Source organism: Ailuropoda melanoleuca, chromosome 6, assembly GCF_002007445.2.
Source record: "Ailuropoda melanoleuca isolate Jingjing chromosome 6, ASM200744v2, whole genome shotgun sequence".
NCBI lineage: Eukaryota > Metazoa > Chordata > Mammalia > Carnivora > Ursidae > Ailuropoda > Ailuropoda melanoleuca.
The window spans coordinates 98,508,553-98,527,642 of record NC_048223.1 but is presented as its reverse complement, the minus strand read 5'-3'; the positions used below and the strand labels follow the sequence as shown (position 1 = coordinate 98,527,642).

Here is a 19,090-nt window from a genome sequence, read left to right as displayed (position 1 = left end):
AATTGTAATATAACTACTTAATATTATAAATATTTATTAATTGCAAAAATAATTGGAAATAGGTTTGCTTTGTTTCTTGGTGGGTTTTAAGAATACTTTTATGGGCACCTGGGTGGCTCAGTCTGTTAGGCGTCTGCCTTCGGCTTAGGTCATGATCCCGGGGTCCTGGGATTGAGCCCTGCATCGGGCTCCCTGCTCAGTGGGGAGCCTGCTTCTCCCTCTGCCTTTGCCTGCTGCTCTCTCTGCTTGTGCTCTCTCTCCCTTCTCTCTCTGTCATATAAATAAATAAAATCTTTAAAAAATACTTTTAGTGTTTAATTATGGGAAATTTTCAAATATATGCAAAAAGAGGGACAATTATATATATATATATAATGAAAAATATGTAAATACACTGAGTCCTCATGTACCACCTAATATCAGTAATTATCAATTCATGGCCAATCTTGTCTTATTCATAATCCCACCTTATCCCTCTTATTCTGATATAAATCTTGGGCCTCATGTCATTTTTAACTGTAAATATTTCAGTACATATATATGTGTGTGTGTACATATAATAACTATAATGTAGTTGTATAACAATTATATACTGACATAATAATATTTATAATGATACATAGTTATATAATAATTACATTTCAGTATATACATGTATATAATTCCTTCATGTGCTCAAATATTCAGTTAGTATTCACAATTACCCCACCCATCCCCATGTCTTTTTTAATACAGTTGTTTGCATCAGGATCTAATTAAGGCTCATGCATTGCTTGGTTAAAATGTTTTTTTTTCAAATAGGCTCCATGCCCATCATGGAGCCCAACATGGGGCTTGAACTCACAACCCTGAGATCGAGACCTGAGCTGAGATCAAAAGTCAGATGCTTAACCAACTGAGCCACCCAGCCCCCTGGTTAAAATGTTTCTTAGGGTTCTTTTAATCTACTGATGTTCTCTTTCTTTTTCCTTGTAATTTATTTAAGAAACTTGAATTTTTGTTTGTTTTAATTTCTACAGTGTTTTCCACACTCTGAATTTTGCTGAGGTGTCATTTAATGTTTCTCTATGTGTTTCTTCCCGTATTTCCTCTAAAGGGGTAGTTAGAACTATAGGCCTGATCATACTCAGGAATACTTGTCCAACAGTGCTTAATACGGGTTTGTAAACTTACCAGGAGGCACTGGTTATTTCTGTGAAGTTAGCAGCCATTGATAATTATTGCCTAGTTCAAATAATGCATTGGCATTTATAATATTCTAACTCTATTGTTCCTTTTATATTTTTTGCTGGGGTGCTTCTTTAAGGCAAAACTTCTTTTCATCAGCCATTTGGTACCTTGAAGTACATATATAGGAAAGGCAGCATAGACTTATTTCTTTCCTTATATACACCAGTTGGGTAAATAAGTGACACTAATTAGGGGTGTGTGTGTGTGTGATTATTAACTTATGGAAGATTTACTTTTGGGGTCGGATGGTAAATTTCTAAATCCAATGGAGAATCTTCTCTATGACTTGATTGACTAGCTGTCTTGTTTTGAGGATCCCTTAGTATAATTTGCAGTGAAGAGCTATCCAGTTCATTCATTCATTCAACAAATATTTATTGAGTATTTTATCATGTGCCAAGTACTCTCTAAGGTATAGAAGATAGATACTTAATTTAACAAAACAGACAAATCCCTTGCTTTCTGGTGTTTTGAGCCTCATTTGAGGCTAATTACTCAAAACATTTCACAACTCCTGACCTACGTACCTGTCTCTTTCATCTATTTCCTCAAATATATCTTCTTTTTACCAACCACAGAGCTTCTATAATTTAAAGATAAAAATTCCACCAGAAAATGCCTCTTTAGAGCTTCAGATGCCATTGGGCCATGGTTCTTAGTCCTTTTCTGAGAGAATCCCATCACTTCTTACTTCCATTAGGTATCATATGATTTGGAAAACATGTTAAAAAATGGTTTAAATGACCTAGAATAATTTATGCTCAAATTGTAAAAATACATGTTTTTTTCATCTAACAAATTTTTACCATTATCAAATTATTCTTGCTTTGTAAATGATGTATTTTAATTCATATAGTTATTATACATGTAATAACTGATACCTAGTTATAAAAATATCACATCAGGTCTAACTTGGTATATGACAATAATAGGTGATTTGCAAAACAAATGATACAATTTTAATAAGTTCAGAGCAAATACTAACATAAATAGATGTTATCTTGAAAAAAGAATAACTTTCCAGAGCAGAGAGCATTTAGTATTTGTAATGATGGATCCTGCCCTGTGTGTATTTGTTTCAAAATGTCTTATTTTATCTTTGCAGGAGCAATTGGTTACATGGGAACAAGTGCCTTTGTCCGAAAAATCTATACTAATGTGAAAATTGACTAGAGACCCAAGAAAACCTGGAACTTCGGATCAGTTACTCTTTCATAGGGGTGGAACTTGCACAGCAGAAAAAAAAAGCGCAAGAAGAGATTTGGGCTTTCACACTGGGTACTCTGTGGGTCTCTCTTTTGTGGATGGCTTAAAGTAACATCTATTTCCATTGATCCTAGGTTCTTACTGACTGCTTTCTCCAACTGTTCACAGCAAATGCTTGGATTTTATGCAGTAGGCATTACTACAGTACATGGCTAATCTTCCCAAAAACTAGCTTATTAAAGATGAAATAGACCAGCTCTCTTCAGTGAAGAGGACAAATAGTTTATTTAAAGCATTTGTTCCAATAAAATAAATAGAGGGAAACTTGGATGCTAAAATTACATGAATAGAATCTTCCTGGCACTTAGTGTTTCTACGTTATTGAAAAATGATGTTCCAGAAAGATTACTCTTTTCTCTTATTTTTACTGCCATCATCAGCCTATTGTGGGACATTTTTATATATCAAATCTGGGTTCTTTTTGACCTGTTTTTTGTTTTTCCCAATCCAACTGCATCCTTTTTTTTTTTAAGAGAATTAAAAAAATATTAAATCCTGCATGTAATATATCTGCTGTCATCTTAGCTGGACCAACTTCCCATTTATTTATCTTAAAACTATTCAGTTCCATCCTAATTCCATCCAAAGAAGATACAGTTTGAAGATAGAGGTGTACTCTCTATAATACAATTTACTGTACAGTTAGAAAGCAAAGTGTTAAATGGAGAAGATATTTGTTTTTATTAAACATTTTGAGATTTAGATAAACTACATTTTAACTGAATGTCTAAAGTGATTATCTTTTTCCTTCCCCCAAGTTAGTCTTACATCTTTTTTGGGTTTGAATGAAGGTTTTACATAAGAAATTATTAAAAACAAGGGGGGTGGGTAATAAATGTATATAACATTAAATAATGTAACGTAGGTGTAGATTCTCAAATGCATTTGGATGTACAGATTGACTACGAAGTACTTTTTTCTGATGATGATTGGTGTAGAAATGTGTGAATTTGGGTGGCTTTTTACATCTTGCCTACCACTGCATGAAACATTGGGGTTTCTTCAAAATGTGTGTCATACTTCCTTTGGGAGGGGAGATTGTTTTCTTCTGTTTCTTTTCGGAGACTCCTACCGGAGCTAAATTTGTAATTTAGAAACATTCAATTTTGTTAATCCTGTCTGGGGCACTTAAGTAACATCTAAAGCATTACTGCTTTAGGATGTTAAAATAAACTTTCCTGACCAAATTGTTTTGTGAAAATAGATGTGTTTGCAATTTGAAGATATCTTTTCAAAAGGCAATATTACTCAATGCAATTTTTTAAATATAGTGTAAACTATGCTTTTCTAATACAGGAGATCCATACCTTAAAATCCCCAAACTTGCTTACATCTAGATTATCCAGTATGGTCACAAAGTAAATGATAAGACTTTCGAATTAGATTGTGGCACAAAATCTGTTCAGGTTGGTGTACTGTGTAAAGTGGGGATGGGGTAAAAGTGGTTAGCTTTACTATTGGATGAGCAAATAAAGGTTACAGTTTTCTAAGAGAAGTGATTTAATTTTGAATAAATCTTTCTGGAACTGTCCATAATGTGAAGTTTTCCTAGAACCATTGAGTTTCTAGTTTAATAGTTTGCTATGCAAATGACCACCTAAAACAATACTGTATATTGGTATTTTTAGAAAGACTCAAAACCGCTGTATTTAAACTTTAATGTGAAACTGATGCCATTTATAGTTACATAAGCTGTTTTCATTACAAAATATGTTTCTATAAATTGACTCTGCATCCTATAATGTGGTATGTAAGGACTATAAAGAGTGAAAAGTTTGATTTCTTACCACTTAAGTATGGCTGACATGAACAAACAGGATTTTGATCAGAAGCTGTAGGTCAATCCTTCTTCAAGCCAAAATGTTAAATTAAATGCAGTCTACTGGCTCTTCCATTTTCTCTTCCTTCTCACCTGCCTTTAAGATCTTAGAAGAAAAGAAACTGAACGTCAGTATTTAGTGGCTTACATAATATAACTTTTAACTACATGTAAAGTAATTACAACAACATATAGTCTGTCTGATGGAGGATCAATTGGACAGCAAGCTTTTGTCTTAGTAAAATGAAATCTGTTTCTCATGAATCTTGCAGGCCAGGTGTAAGGTTTTAAAAAAATGAGTGCTTTAGCTGCTTTCAGGTATACCAATTCCTTTTACTAAATTGAGCTGTATTTCAAGTCCTTTGGAATCTTCAGTGAAAAAAAGCTTTCTAATTTCCAGATATATTGTGTCATTAAAATGAATACAAATTTCCTTGAAGGTCCTTTAGAAAACATGTATTGGTTTATGCCTTCATGGAGGGGCTGGCCATGTGTGTGTCTTGAAGAAGACATAATCCACAAACAGTTTACCTCCGTAGGCCTGAGTTACAGAGTGGTAGAATAAAATACTAAGTTAATTAAAGGGTGAGGTTCTTCCACCCCATTAATGCTGTGTATCTGTCTTTCATTTGTTAACATTATTTGCTCATCTTATCAACTGATGCTTTGAACAGTATCGGAAACTAAGGATAAACTTTCTCCTTGTATCTGTAAGCATGCTTCTCCTGAAATTTAGCGACAGTACAAATTGGCCTCATTATTCATCAATCCTAGTACCAGGGTAGGATAAAGTGGAAATGGAATGGCTGGAACTATGGTGAAGCATTATTTGGTATATCATGTTGGGCTCCTAATTTGTACGAAGTTTGACCACAAATCAAGCCCCATCCAGAATTTATTGTACTGTGCTGATGATATCTGAACCTAGTGAATGGTATGATTGGGTGTTTTCCATTGACAGTGGTTGGATCTCTTTATAAGGGTGGTTGCTGCAAATTCCAGTTCTTCCAAAATCCATTTTATTTAGGGTTTATCCATAAATTGTATTGTTTGTTAAAGCTTTTGTTTCCTAAATGTTTACAAACCACCTTATGCCAAATGTCTTGCAAATAATATTCCTTTAAGATTTCCTTGAATTTTTACAAATGTAAAAAAGAAAATAAATGTATTAATATAACTTGTTCAGGAGAAGCTACATACTGAAGAGCTTCTGTATATAAATTCTGGCAAAGAAAAGTATTTGTAATCTATACACTGCAATTCCATCTGGGTTTTAAGTTTAGATTTCAGCATGTCTTAGTGTTTCAGTCTATTGATTTATTGGAACATGTAACAAATAGGAGCAGTGACGTATAAAAACGCAAGTATTAGTTAATGTTTTGTATCTTCATAAAAATTCCATGGTTAAGAAGCTATATTTTAGCAATCAGGATGTTAAAGAGATCAGAGCAGTGAAAATTTATAAAGATTGTTTGGAAGTGTGTACAGAAATAGACTAGATTTAGAGGTAGGATAGATCAGAAAGTGAACATAAAGCTGCAGAAATTTTATAAGATTTAAATTCAGTATGAGGAATAACTCTAGTTCTCTCTTATGAGCCTTTTCTGAGAGCCATCTGAGTTGACATTCTTATTGGAGCTGTAGGTGGAATTGTGCAAAGACAAAAGTAAAAAATTAAGTTTTTATTTTACTGTATCAGGAAGTGGAAACAAACTGGTGTGAAAGGTGCTCATGTGTATTGGTGAACTAGACGTGCAGATAACTGACAGACAAGGCAGTATTTTGTGTGTTTACCTCAGTTCCTCAGGTTAGGTCATTTGAAAATTATAAATGTTCTAAGTAAGATCTTTAAGGCAAGGAACAAATAACATGGAATTCTGTTTTGAAGGACAAGAGAGTATACGCAGAAAAGCAGTCCCACTAGGGCTTTTCATCTGTGTCAAATTTGAACCTATAAACCCCCACAGAGCACGGGCAGTTGGTACCAGTGGGAAGGAAACAGTTATTGCTTGATGATTACTTCATTTTGTACCCACCTTTGGTTTGTGTAGGTCATATTCCAACTGGCTTTTTAGTAGTAGATACCCAGCATATACTGTATCAAATACATTTGAGGTTCTAATCTAGTCTGTTAATCTAACTGAAGTTGGATTTTTAAAATAATAAAAAGTTAAATGTACTTTCCTTGGATGCTTTATTTCTTTCCTTTTTGAAACAAGTGCACCAGGCATAAGGAATAACCCATTACTGGCATGCATTTGAAGGGATTACTGAAAGCCTTCCACAGTTAAACAGGAGTCCACCAACTTTTGCTGTAACGTGCAGATAGGAAATCTTTGAGGCTTTGAGAGCCAGATGGCAGCTACTCTACCATTGTAGCACAAAAGCCAGAGTAGATAGTACAGAAACCAGTGAGCATGGCTGTTTTCCAAACTGACAACAACAAAACAGCCAATGGGCTACAGCCAGCTGACCCCCGAGATGAAGGATTCAAAATTTAAGATTTGATTTTTCCCCCAACTTACTTTGAAAAAAAAAATATACAGAATGCTGAAAGAACGTTACAATGAATAAGGTTCGTCTTTACAAAATTATTTTTCTCTTTTATTTTCATTCTTTTGACTTCTGTGTACAAGCTGATTCCTACACTCAAACCCCACTACCCCCATGCCTGTCGTTCTGATTGATCATACATTGTCTAGTCAAAGCGGTGCCACCTGTGTTCCCTCACAACCCTTCTGTGAAGCTGACAGGGTAGACCACTACATATTCTAGAGAAGAAGCTAGAGCAGCCAAAGAGTATATTTTAGGCTGGAAGTAATCAAGATTAGATTAGGGTCCTCTTGACCACTGTCACTGTGAAATGGGGATGCCACCTCTCCAGCCTGCGGAGCAGATAATAAAGACCACATTCTATACGAATGTGAGGGCTTGTCTCTACTGCACTATCTCAAAATCAGTACTTAATTTCTCCAGGTCTATTGGTACTTCTGTTTTTCGTCTCCAGCTTTAACTAGTTATTTAAATCCTTGTCAACCTTCTCAGTTCAGTTTTTCCCCTGATTTTATTAGCTGCCTCACTTAATACCTATACTTGACAATTCCTGTTGGGCAGATAGTTTGGGTTAGTACAAATTTGGATTACTTTTGATCTCTAAAGAACAATTTTTATGTGGTTGGAAAATTGGGAGTCTAAAGGACTCTGTTATACAGCCAGCTTCTGGATTTCAAAGTGAGAACTATTTTATTAAACTGTTAATCTACAGTTTAATATTAGAAAAAGGGGGAATGTGCCTCCAGTGGGACATGTGGAGTCAGTGGTAATATGGTCTACAAATGTATTTTAAGTCATTTTAAAAACTCTGCATGTTTAAGGTGATACAAGTTTCGAATTTACAAAGTGGAGGAGATGGTTGTAGGGAGAAGTTGATGTAAGTCATTTTAACTGGCCAATGTCGTGGTTATTCTTAGTCTCAGTCTAAGCTACTAAGATTATGGGACTTAACCTTGAAGGTCACTGACAGGAGGGAGGGTCGAGAGAGTGAAATATGGAAGGTGATTCCAGGTTGGAGTTGGTTATAGGTCAGTCACGTAGGACAGACATACGGAGGTAAGTGTCATAAGTGTGGTAAGCTGTTACAATAGGTGTTGGTGTGAGGATGCAGGCTGTGTGGTTATCAAGTTGTCTCCGGGGGAAACATGGAGGTGTGGAGCATCAAGGCTCTGTTAGGGTGATTGCAAGGTGTTTAATGCAACAAGAGTGGAGAGTGTACAGAGGTGGAAGGAGCCAAGGCTGGAAGTGTGAAAGGAAGGCCTCATGGTGGGTGGTAACGTCTGGTGTGTCAGAGGAGCTCGGATAAAGGTTTTGGAGAAGAGCTACAATGAATGGGTTTTGAACAGCTGATAAAGATTGTAACTTAAATATTGTTAATCGCCTCTAGGGAACTCAGAGTGCCTTCTCAGTGGTAATGTAAACAAAGGAATGAGCCAGCAGATGAGAGTGCCTGCTTTATTCTAAAGGTTCTGCTCCCTACTTTGGAGGAGATGACGATGATGTGTAGTGGCCTGGAATGGCAGAATGAGGAGAAAGTGGCCTGTGTGGAGCAGTTGAGAATAAAACTTAGGGGTTGTGGAGGGGTATGAGAGCTGCTGCAAGAGAACTGGGCTGCTCTGGGTATAGGGAAATAGGGGGAATGAGTTGGGTGGAGGATAGACATCTGACTAAACGGGGAGAAGCTTGTATCCACTTGGCAGGTTTTCCACAGGACCATGAGCTATGGGGGAGGAAACCCACAAAAATTATGAATGATTACGGATGTAATGAAACTACGCTGAGCAGCTTTAGAGCATAAAGCCTTTTATTCTAAATCTACGTCTAGTTTTCCCATGGGATTTAAATTTAAAAATACATATTTTAAAAATTGTGTGAATCCACAGTGTTTAATATATATAAAAGTAGTATGTGAAATCAGGCACTATAGAACCGATAAAAATTATTAACCATCCCTTTTCAGTTCTTCCTACCTAACGTCTCAATACTGTGATCCAAATTTTTGTTGCTGTTTGTTGTTTGAGAGCCAAAGTAGCAGCAAAACAAGGCTTCTGACATAAAACTGCAGACTGCTTATTCAGGAGCACCACTGTCTTCAAAATATTTGGGCAGACTGTTGGTGAGAAGACGTGGCAGCTACTCACCACGTGGGGACTAGAGGCAATAAAAGCTCACAATCTCAGGGCTTGTACAGGAGGTCTCCTGTAATGTCCTACTTTCCAGAGGAATTCCCTGCTAATGAGGAAGCCAGTTGGCTGTTTGCCTAGTGCCATCTGGAGACCTGGAAGTGTCACAGAAGTTTGTTAGGCTTTTTAGATACTGACTTTGTGGACTTGTCTACTGACAGGTGGTGACCTTCACTGGGTTCAGTGCAGGGAACTGTGGCGTTGGGTTTGACTCCTTCCAGCATTCAGGCAGAAATGCCATTCAACCCCTTCCCACACCTATTGCCTATTTAATGGCCACTTGGCCTCTTCCCTGCCATTTGGTGGCATCCATTCCCCCCAGATTCTTTCTCTCACTTAGGAGTTCCAAATCAGATCTTCTTGCCCAATCTGGCTCCATTCTGTATGTGCCCATTCGATGATGAAACAGGGTCAACTTGGATTTCTTTCTAAGGGTGAAGACAAAATACCCAAAAGCCACCTTCCAGCAGTTAAGTTTTAAACCTTTACTGGTTTGGAGGAGTTGTTATCCTAGTTAATAGATGAGACATTACCATAATGGAAGAAATTAGAGTCTTGTATGTAAAGCCCAGCTCTGGACTCGCTGTCAGCTAGTTCTTCATTAGTGGCTGTGAAATCATGTGGAAACCCAAAAGGAAGTTTAGTTCATTTTTTGCTTGCAGTTTAAATGAAAAAAGATTCTACTGGGTGTGAGGCTGAAAAATCTCTACACATTGGTGTGTTTTACTTGATTAGGGCAATTTTGCGTGCATAAAAAGGTCTTTGAAATGCCTCATGGTAATAGTACTTTTTACGTCTATAAGCCAACATGGCTCAGTTCTGACAATTTTTACATTTAAGGTACAACGTGGGAGTGGATTTCAAATATCTCTTGATTATTCTCTTAAGTTATTTGGACATATGTTTTTAATTGGCAAAAAATAACCAGACTTCAGAAATTGGTCATTTTTATTCCATCAAGTTACTGGTGAGTGGCTTATTTAATAAAAACATGTCTGTAATTTAACACAAATAGCACGTACAGCTGTTCATTTGTCAATCTTTTTGCCTGTATGAAGATCTTACAGTTTTGCTAAAGGATAGGGTCACCAAGAGGGGAAATCTGTCATTTAAAATAATTCTTCCCCTAAGGCATCTGTATCACCAACCGCTACATTAGGTGAGGCGGGTGCTGCAGGAAGCGTCCTTCATGGCAGGACGAGGGATGTTGAGAAAGCTGAGAGAATCGTAATCTTTGATTTTTTTCTGAGCGGAAAGCTAACCAGCGAGAAGATAACTTAATTCCTACAGAGAAACGATTGTCCGAAAGCGGAGAGCCGATTGGTAACGACGCGGACCGCTCACACCCGGCTCCTGGTCCAGAGCTCGGAGCCGCAACCCCTGCTGCCTGCCTTCGCCCACGTGTGCATCATGGAGTTGTAAAGTGAGTTTTGCCAATAAAACAAGGCGGGAAGTCCAGCCTTGGTATCAGGAGCAGCGTTCTCGGGGGCCAGAGGCCCAGGTGGCGCCCGGAAAAGGGCGCCCTCGGCTCGATGGGAGCTCCGCGGGCCCCCAGTCCTTGCCTTCCCCATCTTCACCTCGCTCCCCTTCCTCGAAGTTGCGGAGGTGCCGGGAAGAGGAGGGGCCTCGCCTCGGGCGTCTGAGTGATTGGCTGCCCGGGGCCCCTGGCGAGGGCTGTGTAGTCCAGCCCGGGTGGAGAGGGGCGGAGCGGCCACTGCTCCAACCACCGCCACCACCGCCACAGTCGCAGCCGCCGCAGCCTCGGCCGCCGGGCAAGTAGCTGCGAGCGGCGGCTTCCTGGGCGCCCCGACGCGGACCGCGACGCCGCGCTCTGCTCGCTCCGCGCCCGAGCCATGTCGGGCAGCCGCGCGTAATTGCCGCGCAGCCGCCGATCTGCCCGTGCTCACGGTCTCTGGCCCGAGCGGAGCTTTCCGTGCACGCAACTCCCTCGGTCTCCGTCGGTCCCTCGCAACCATGCCCCTGGCGACTGCTCTCGGGGTCCCGGGGCCATTGCTGCTGCCTCTCCTGCTGCTGCTGCTACCACCAATGCCCCGCGACGCTGGGGGGCTCGCGGAGCTCTCGGACGCCGCCCCGGACTATTCGGCGCTGGAAGGCGAGGAGGGCGCGGAGCAGCAGCTGGAGCATTACCACGACCCGTGCAAAGCCGGTAGGTGCCGCCGCCGCCGCCGCCGCCGCCGCCGGGAAGTCCGGCAGAAGTTTGCCTTTGAAATGCAAATGAGTGGTGGGCAAGCCTGCGCTACCGTCTGTGGGGCGGGTCTCCCTCCCCTCCCCCGAGATTCCCCGGCTCCCCGGGAAAACAATGCACTCCGGCTGGGACGTCCCGGCCGCGGGCCTGCGGCGCGCCCCGGGTGGCAGCCTCGGGAGCGTTCCCACAGCGGAGGAGGGCGGGCGCCCGGCCGCCTGACAGCCAGGTGCTCCGCACTAGCGGCCGCCGCACGCGCCGGTCTGGGCGCGCCGCTCCCCGGCTGGGAGAGAGCCCTGGCCCCGGTTTCCCCGCGTTTGCAAGTTGTGCGCAAAGTTTCCCGAGATCTCGTGCCTGCTCTTGGGAAGAGAAGAACAAAACCCGAAAAGCTGCACGGCGGGCACAGGGAAAGTGGTAGCTGAAGGAGAATGCGCGTGACCCGAGTTCCGCTAAGTTCCCTGTAGCCCCCTCAGCGTGGTCCGGGCCTGGGGGTCGCGGAGATGGAAGCCGCCAGGTGCTCTAATCCCTCAGGAAGCGGCGCCCCGGGACGCGCGGGGCTTTCTGGAGCACATTCGGCCCCGGGCGCCGGGGCTCCCTGCCCCGAGCCACCAGCCGGCTCTTGTGTCCCGAGGGGCGTGGTCTCCGAGCCCGAGCGCTCCGGGCGTCAGTGCCGCGGGGGCCCGAGCGCAGGTTCCAGAGAGCCCGCGAGTCTGCGGAGCTCCGAGCGGCCGGGACCGAGGGGAGCGTGGGCTGGGAGGCCCGCTTCACCGCTCCTGGCGGGTAGCCGGCGGCCCGCAGAGATGACACACGGAGCGGAGAGCGCGGCCTCCCTCCTCTCCCAGTGCTGTGTGGTCGGTTGGGACTGGGGGAGCGCCGTGGACAGTGGCCCCACTTCTTCATTCCCTGGATACCTCTGGTAGCCTCAGTTCCCTCATCTCTAAATTGGGGACAGTAATTATAGGAGGTCTCATGATTTGGGGAGAAATTTTCTGCAAATGGAATAATGAGATGGTCCTGTAATGATCTGTATTGTTACTGCAGGGGCTATGGGCAAGGTTGGGGTCGGACAGATCAGAACTCGGCGAAGTCTGGGGAAGACCAGGTCGCTAGGAGGTGAGAGGGCCCAGAGGCTGTGAGACCTGAGAATCTTGTGAAGGCTGAAGTTCAAACCAGGCTTGAGGGGCCTGGTCTTACCCTGCAGGAATAGTCCTGCAGAATACCCACCTACTGCTGCACCTGGTGGGGCTCTGAGTTAGGAAGGTGGGCAGAAGTGTTGGTTCCTGGGTCATTTGAGAAAATGCCAGTAAGTACCATTTCCCGACTGAGGTATCTCAGTTCGTCACGGGACCCAGCCCATGACCAGGGAGAAGTCCCTGGAGCACTGTTGGAATGGTGGTCGCCTTGCCTAGAAAAGACAGACACTGAGGCTGTGAAAATGGGGCGGGCGCCAAAGGGGATGAATCAACCATCCCGTGAACCTGTCAGATCCTGAGCTCTGCTGGATGTCTGCTGGGGCCTCTGGGAAGCAATGTGGGCAGCTGGGGCCTGGACTCGGGAAGCCATCAGTCTGTTCAGGGATATACTAAGCACCTCTGGTATGCCCGGTGCTGGTCTGGGTGCTGTAAATCCGGGTGAAAGAGGCATAGGTCTGTCTGGCAGAGCCCCCCAGCTCGCAGTCGCAGGTTTGCCTCTTGAGGCCTCGTTTTTGTCCAATAATTTTGCAGAACATGCTAGATAAGCAGGGCGTGCGTCTTCTGTGACTCTTCACACACAGGATGGGATGGGCGGGCAGGGCTGGAGAGCAGAGGACCTCCAGAGCTGGGTTTCAGCCGGCTCCAGACTTGCTACACAGCCAGCCCTGATGTTCCATCGCCTTGGCCTCTCCTTAAGCTGTGCTCATTCTAAGAGTGGCCAGAAGAGGGCGATGGCAAGGGAGACCTGGGGAAAAGGTCACATCGCAGTCTGTCCGTAACTTCTGGAAATTCCCTGAGCTAGGAAAAGCCTTCTGGAAGGACAAAAAGCAGTTCACCAGGGCACTGAGATCTCAATGGAAGGACATGCCTGGTGGCTCAGGGGGAACACTGAGTTTCTTGGTTCCACGTTTAAACGAAATGTTTAGAAGCAGCCTCTCATCCTATCCCAGTCACGTCCTAACTTCTGGCTCCTCTGCCTAGAAGGAGGGCTTCAGGGCTTCGAACCTAAAACACCTCCCACCTACCCTTTCTTGAGCGGGGGCCTCCATTACGCTCCAGACACAGTGCAGAGAGGAGAGTCTTGGATCTGGTCCTGGCCTCTTGGAGCTGTGTAATGTCAGACAAGTCCCCTCCTCTTTGGGTATCAGCTGCTCATCTGCAGGATAAGGTGGTTAGACTTCTTAGGGTTGCAAACCGACAGGCCCAGGGAGCTGGTTCTCGTGGTCCACATCTGTCAGTTGTCTTGCCCTGTGGCCACTTCACACCTTGCCGGTGTTTGAATTTGTGCCCCTGGCTCTTTCCTACTTAGTGTTCTGTGGTTCTATGATGTTTGCTTCCAGCTCAGCCCCTCAGAGACTGAACAAACTATAAGTGTTTCACCATTTACTATTTTACTATTTACCATTTCACCACTTTTACCATTTTTATTTTTTTAATTTATTTTATTTTTTATTTTTTTAAATATTTTATTTATTTGACAGAGAGAGGGACAGCCAGCGAGAGAGGGAACACAAGCAGGGGGAGTGGGAGAGGAAGAAGCAGGCTCCTAGCGGAGGAGCCTGATGTGGGGCTCAATCCCAGAATGCTGGGATCACGCCCTGAGCCGAAGGCAGACGCTTAACGACTGCACCACCCAGGTGCCCCCATCATTTTTAAAACCATTTTTTTTTTTTTACCATTTTACCATTTACGAATTTTATCATTTCCTCTGCCGTTTACGTTCTGTGTGGCCTTGGGCAAGACCCTTAATTTCTCTGTGCCTTAGTGTCCTTGTTTATAAATGAGGATGATTCCTAATAGATTAAAGTGCTTAAAGCAGGGCCTCCTATATATTTAGATTCTTTACAAATAGGTTTTCTAGAAACTTGTTAAAAGAACATCTTCGTGTGGACCTTTGAAGCAAGTTTAAAACTGTAATAATTAAATTTACTAATAAACAATCTACTTAATGCTGTAAAAGGGGATACTTTTCAAATCAGACGCTGGTGGAGTGGGAGTGAATATGTGTGGTCCTCCTGGCCTGGGGCTGGTGAAGTACACTTTCTGGACATGGTCTCTGCCTGGCAGTCCACAGCTCCGCTGTTTTGTTTTTCATCTGATCCTGTAAGTGCGGCAAGGGTTCAACTGACAGTGAATGATAAGACAGCCTCCCAACCACTGTGCCTCTGAGAGCAACCTTTACAAAGCTTCTGAGGGCTTCTCCTGCCTGTTTGCACTCACCCACAATTCTTTATATGGATTCAGAACCAGAAGGCCTGGGTCCTTATCCCTTTTACTCCCTGTGTGGCCTTATGTAGGTCACTTCACCTCTCCACGCCTCAGTCTTCTCATCTGCAAAATGGGGATGAGAATAAACCACTTGCCTCATAAGGTGGGCCTGCGGCTAGTTGAAGCTGGATTCCTCAGACAAGGACTTGTGTGTAGATAGTTCTTTTGGGAGGTGATCCCAAGAAGCAGGAAGAGTAGAGCAGGGAAGGAGGAAATCCAATGAAGGGAGGGAATTGAAGTAGCTGCTTTTGCCGATGGAGTCGTGCACCCACCAGGACCTCTGTGAAGCTTCCAGAAAGTCTCGTAGAAGTCCTTGCCCATACACTAGGGGGCTGGAGCATTTCTCCAAAGGCTGCTGTCCTTCATTGTTTGCTCTCTGTTCTACTGATTCCTGTGTAAAAAATCACCCAAACTCGATGGTGTAGAACAAAGACCACTTTATTGTTTTGGTGATTCTGCAGGAGTTTAGAAAGGGTGCCGCAGAGGTGATTTGTTTCTGCTCCACAGTGTCTGAGCCTCTGCCAGGAAGATTTGCAGGTGCTGGTGATTGGAAGGAGGGTGACTTGACAGCTGGGTGCTGGAATCATCTGGAGCCTCGTTTGGGAGCCTACAATAGCTTGTCTGTGTGGTCTCTCCATGCAGGCTAGTTGGGCTTCCTCATAGCATGGCAGCTTGATTCAAAGTGCTCACATCCCAAGAGAACCTCATGGAAGCTGTATTGCCTTATGTGACCTTGCCTTGGGAGCTGCATATCAGCATTTCCACCATGTTCACAAGCCTTTGCAGATTCCAGGGAAGGGCCCTAGACCTAGCTCTCCATGGGAGGAATAACAAAGTCACATTGTTAAAAGAGCTTGTGGACCAGGAGGTATTGTCTCAGCCAGTTTGGGAAAGAGGACCTGCTGTGATCCTCCAGGCTAACTTTCCGATATGTGCAGCCTGCGTCTGCCTGTGCAGGCGCGCCATGGTTGCTAACAGATTCAGAAAAAGTTCTTAAGCAGAAACGTGGGGAGACAAGCAGTGCTGCAAGGAATGGCCCAGAGTTAAGCTGAGGATATAGGACTTAGATCACCAAAATTGTCTACATGAGCTCAAATGATGCAAAAGTGCTTTGTAAACTGTAAAGTGCTGTGCAGCCTTTTGGATTTATTAAACCCAAGGAAACTGGCCGACAGCCAGCTTTCCTTCTCAGCTGGTGGCTTGATAAATACCAAGGCCTTCCCCACTACTCCATGTTCACATATGATAAAAGCATATATTGCTACATAAATTAATGTAGTCAGTGGTACCTGATGGCTGATGGCTTAGGAGCCAGTGGTGAGGGTGCTGGTCTGGGAGCTACCCTTTCCTCCTGAGGAAGTTCGCATTCCCTTCCCACACTTTCAGACCTTACTTCTGCCTGAAATGTAGGGCCGTACTCTACCTTGTCATTCTCTCCCAGACACAGTGGCCTTACCAATCACCTCCTGATTTTCAGAGCCACTCAGGGCCCTCAAGGACAGTACTCTCTGGGGACAGCCGTTGCCAGCAGCCCTCACATTACCGATGCAAGGCTGGAATGTCCTACTCTGTGAGGTTGGGGATGTTTGTCTGTGTTGGTCACTGCTGTAAGCCCAGTGCCTAGAGCAGTGCCTGGCACATTGTGGGGTACTCACTGGTATTTGCTGAAGGACGGAATGATGATTTTGGCCCTGTGTGGATTGGGTCTACAGCTGAAGGGACCTCCAAGCTCACTGTTAGCCTGGAGAGTAATGACGTAGACCTGGCCTAGTGGGTTGCAGCCCTTCCAGGAGTGTTCCAAGTTGAGGGGTCCTGGGGTCCTGGGAAGTGCTCCCGCCAGGGTTTCCACCCTCATGGCAGGAGCAGGTGCCGTGGTTTCTTAAGCACAGTCATGAGGTTTCCATGGTGCCTCCCGGAGGCCTGTCTCCCTGGTACCCCTACTCTCTCCCGTCAGACTCCCACCCCCACGGGCCACACTCAGGGGAGGGCAGCTGGCATTTTACGACTTTATTTTCATTCCTACTTGTTCCGGTGTCTTTGCTGATGGGCAGGTGCTGATCTGATGGAGGCAGAACATTTCAGGGCTGTATGGAAATGGAAGTTCATTTTCCCACTTCTCCAGGAACGAGCAGCATCTCGTTCATCTCTTTCTCATCTGTTGCCCCCTGAAGTGCACTGGGGCAGGCCCTGGGGTGGTTAAGAGCACAGGTGTTGACACCTGACAGACCTGGATTCAAAATCTGCCCCCCTGGGCAGGGCTTTGTGACCTCTAAGCCTCGGTTTCCTCACTTGGAAAGAGCTGCTAGTATTCACTCCTAGGGCTGCCAAAAGGATTAGATGATTCAGTGTCGGTCAGGAGCCTAGCACGACCTCTGGCAAGGCGAGTGCTCGGCGTGGCGACTGCTGTGTGCACCATTGGAGCACAGGGCAGGTGCTCACGACTCCTTCCTGAGCTCTTGGCTGACGTGCTGTAGAGGAATTTGAATTCTTGTAATAAATGAACAATTGATTTCATGTTAGTGTAGTTAGGCATTCTTAAATTCAGACCTGATAATTATTGGTGAACAGTGTCTCCCAAGTAGTTGAAGGGTGAATGTTATGGTATATGAGTTATAGCTCAATAAAGATTTAAAAAAAAAATAAGTGAAGGTGAGGACAGACCAGGGCTGAGTTGGGGGAGGAAATGCAGGGTCTTGGCCCCTGAGTAACTGTCATACAGAGGCACACATACAGAGACGCATCAAGCAAGCAGAGCGAGTGTGGCCCTCAGATGCCCAGCAGAACCCAGCAGTCCCAACAGTGGTCCAGACTCACACTGGGGCAGGCAGTGTCTGGGAGAGGAGAGGCCTGGAAGGGGAACACATTGGCCCCCTTCGGATGAGCGTGGTCCAAGAGCTGAGTGACAGCAAGAACACCACCCCATTGCTCTTTAACCCAGCCCCGGGAGTAAACAGGCAGTGGTGTCGGTTCCCATGTTGCACCTGGGGAAACTGAGCTTCATGCCCAGACCTTCTGCCTGACATTGATGGTCCTGTGACTTTCAGTGTTGTCTTTGTAGACAGAGCTCAGGTTCTGAAGACAAAGTCCTCAATGGTATCGTCCAGCATGGATCCCCAACTCTGACATCAGCGGAGCCCATTATTCTCTTCTTTCTCTTTGCCAGCCCTACCGAGATCAGTGTCTCACACCCTCTTCTGGGAGTGGCACATCTGTTGGGAGCATATCCTCTGTCCAGTGAAACAGAGAGGAGGGCAGGAGCTGCACCACAGGCCATCCACAGCAGCCCTGGATCTTCAGGGCACCCACCAAGCTCAGGGCTGGGCATGGCCTCCTCAGCAGGAAGATGCTGCTGATCAAAGCGGGGTGTAGACAGGCCAGCAGGCTGCCCCATTCAGCAGCACCTCCCGTGGCCAGTTCAGGACCTTCCACTTCTCACTCCTTCTCCAGCCACTCTCAGGACAGTAACCGGCCTGGGCAGGCTCCTCTCCAGCCTGCTGGTTCTGCACCTAAGCTTTGGAGCACATGGAATCATTCAATACATGTGAAATGTTGCAGTAATCTTGTGGCCCTTGAAGAACCTGACACACGCAAGAAGTGTGTGGATTAAATTGGGTCCCATGAACAGCAGCACCTTCCATGCAGTGAGAGAGCCTGGGGGCTTAGTGGGCAGACTCTAGAGACAAAGTGCCCACGTTCAGATCCTGGCTATACCACTTAGTGGTTGTGGGGCCGTAAGCCACCTGCTTAAGCCCTCTGAATCTCAGTTTCCTCGACTATAAAATGTGGATACTAATATCTACCACCTAGGGTTATTATGAGGATTACATGAGTTAGTATAGACAAAGCCTCAGAATAGTGCCTGGAACAGGGTAAATATTCAGTAAATATTATTGTTTTTATTACTATCATCTCACAGAAATTCACCAAGGTTTCCAAGTGGCAGGAAACCAAGTATCTGAACAACAGAAGCCAAATGATGTTCCTAGAGCTTTGTTTCCTGACAACACTGAAGCTGATTTCTCCTCTATATCCAAAGACCTTGGTGTGAAAACAAATGTGCCATGAATGTCATTGGCTTCCTTGATATTACGCTGAGGCAGGGATGGAGGGGTGGTTCCGTGCTCTGCAAGCCAACCAGGTGTGTAGGCCCCACTGAGAAGCAAGCCCCTGACTCTTTGGAGATGTGGGAGTGGTGTTGGGCCTGAGCCTCCATTCAGCCAATGGTTCCCCCCAGCCACTCCTCTTTCTGAAAGCGTTCATTCCTCAGGGCACCTGGGTGGCACCTGGTAACTGTCTGCCTTTGGCTTAGGTCATGATCCCAGGTCCTGGGATTGAGCCCCTCGTATTCCCTGCTCAGTGGGGAGTCTGCTTCTCC

The 19,090-nt window shown here is 44.8% G+C and overlaps 2 protein-coding genes across 2 annotated transcripts in view; both read left to right on the top strand.

Moving 5' to 3' along the window:
* The window catches only part of TM9SF3 (transmembrane 9 superfamily member 3), a 65,946-nt gene extending 62,263 nt beyond the window's left edge, over positions 1–3,683 (top strand). The window contains exon 16 of the mRNA XM_034663612.1: positions 2,336–3,683. Within this exon, the coding sequence (XP_034519503.1) occupies positions 2,336–2,403 (68 nt within the window). The 3' untranslated portion in view covers positions 2,404–3,683. The remainder of the gene's footprint in view (positions 1–2,335) is intronic.
* A 451-nt stretch (positions 3,684–4,134) lies between these two features.
* The window catches only part of TLL2 (tolloid like 2), a 131,525-nt gene continuing 116,569 nt past the window's right edge, over positions 4,135–19,090 (top strand). Inside the window, 1 exon segment of the mRNA XM_034663052.1 lies at positions 4,135–11,218. Coding sequence (XP_034518943.1) covers positions 11,026–11,218 — 193 coding nt within the window. The 5' untranslated portion in view covers positions 4,135–11,025.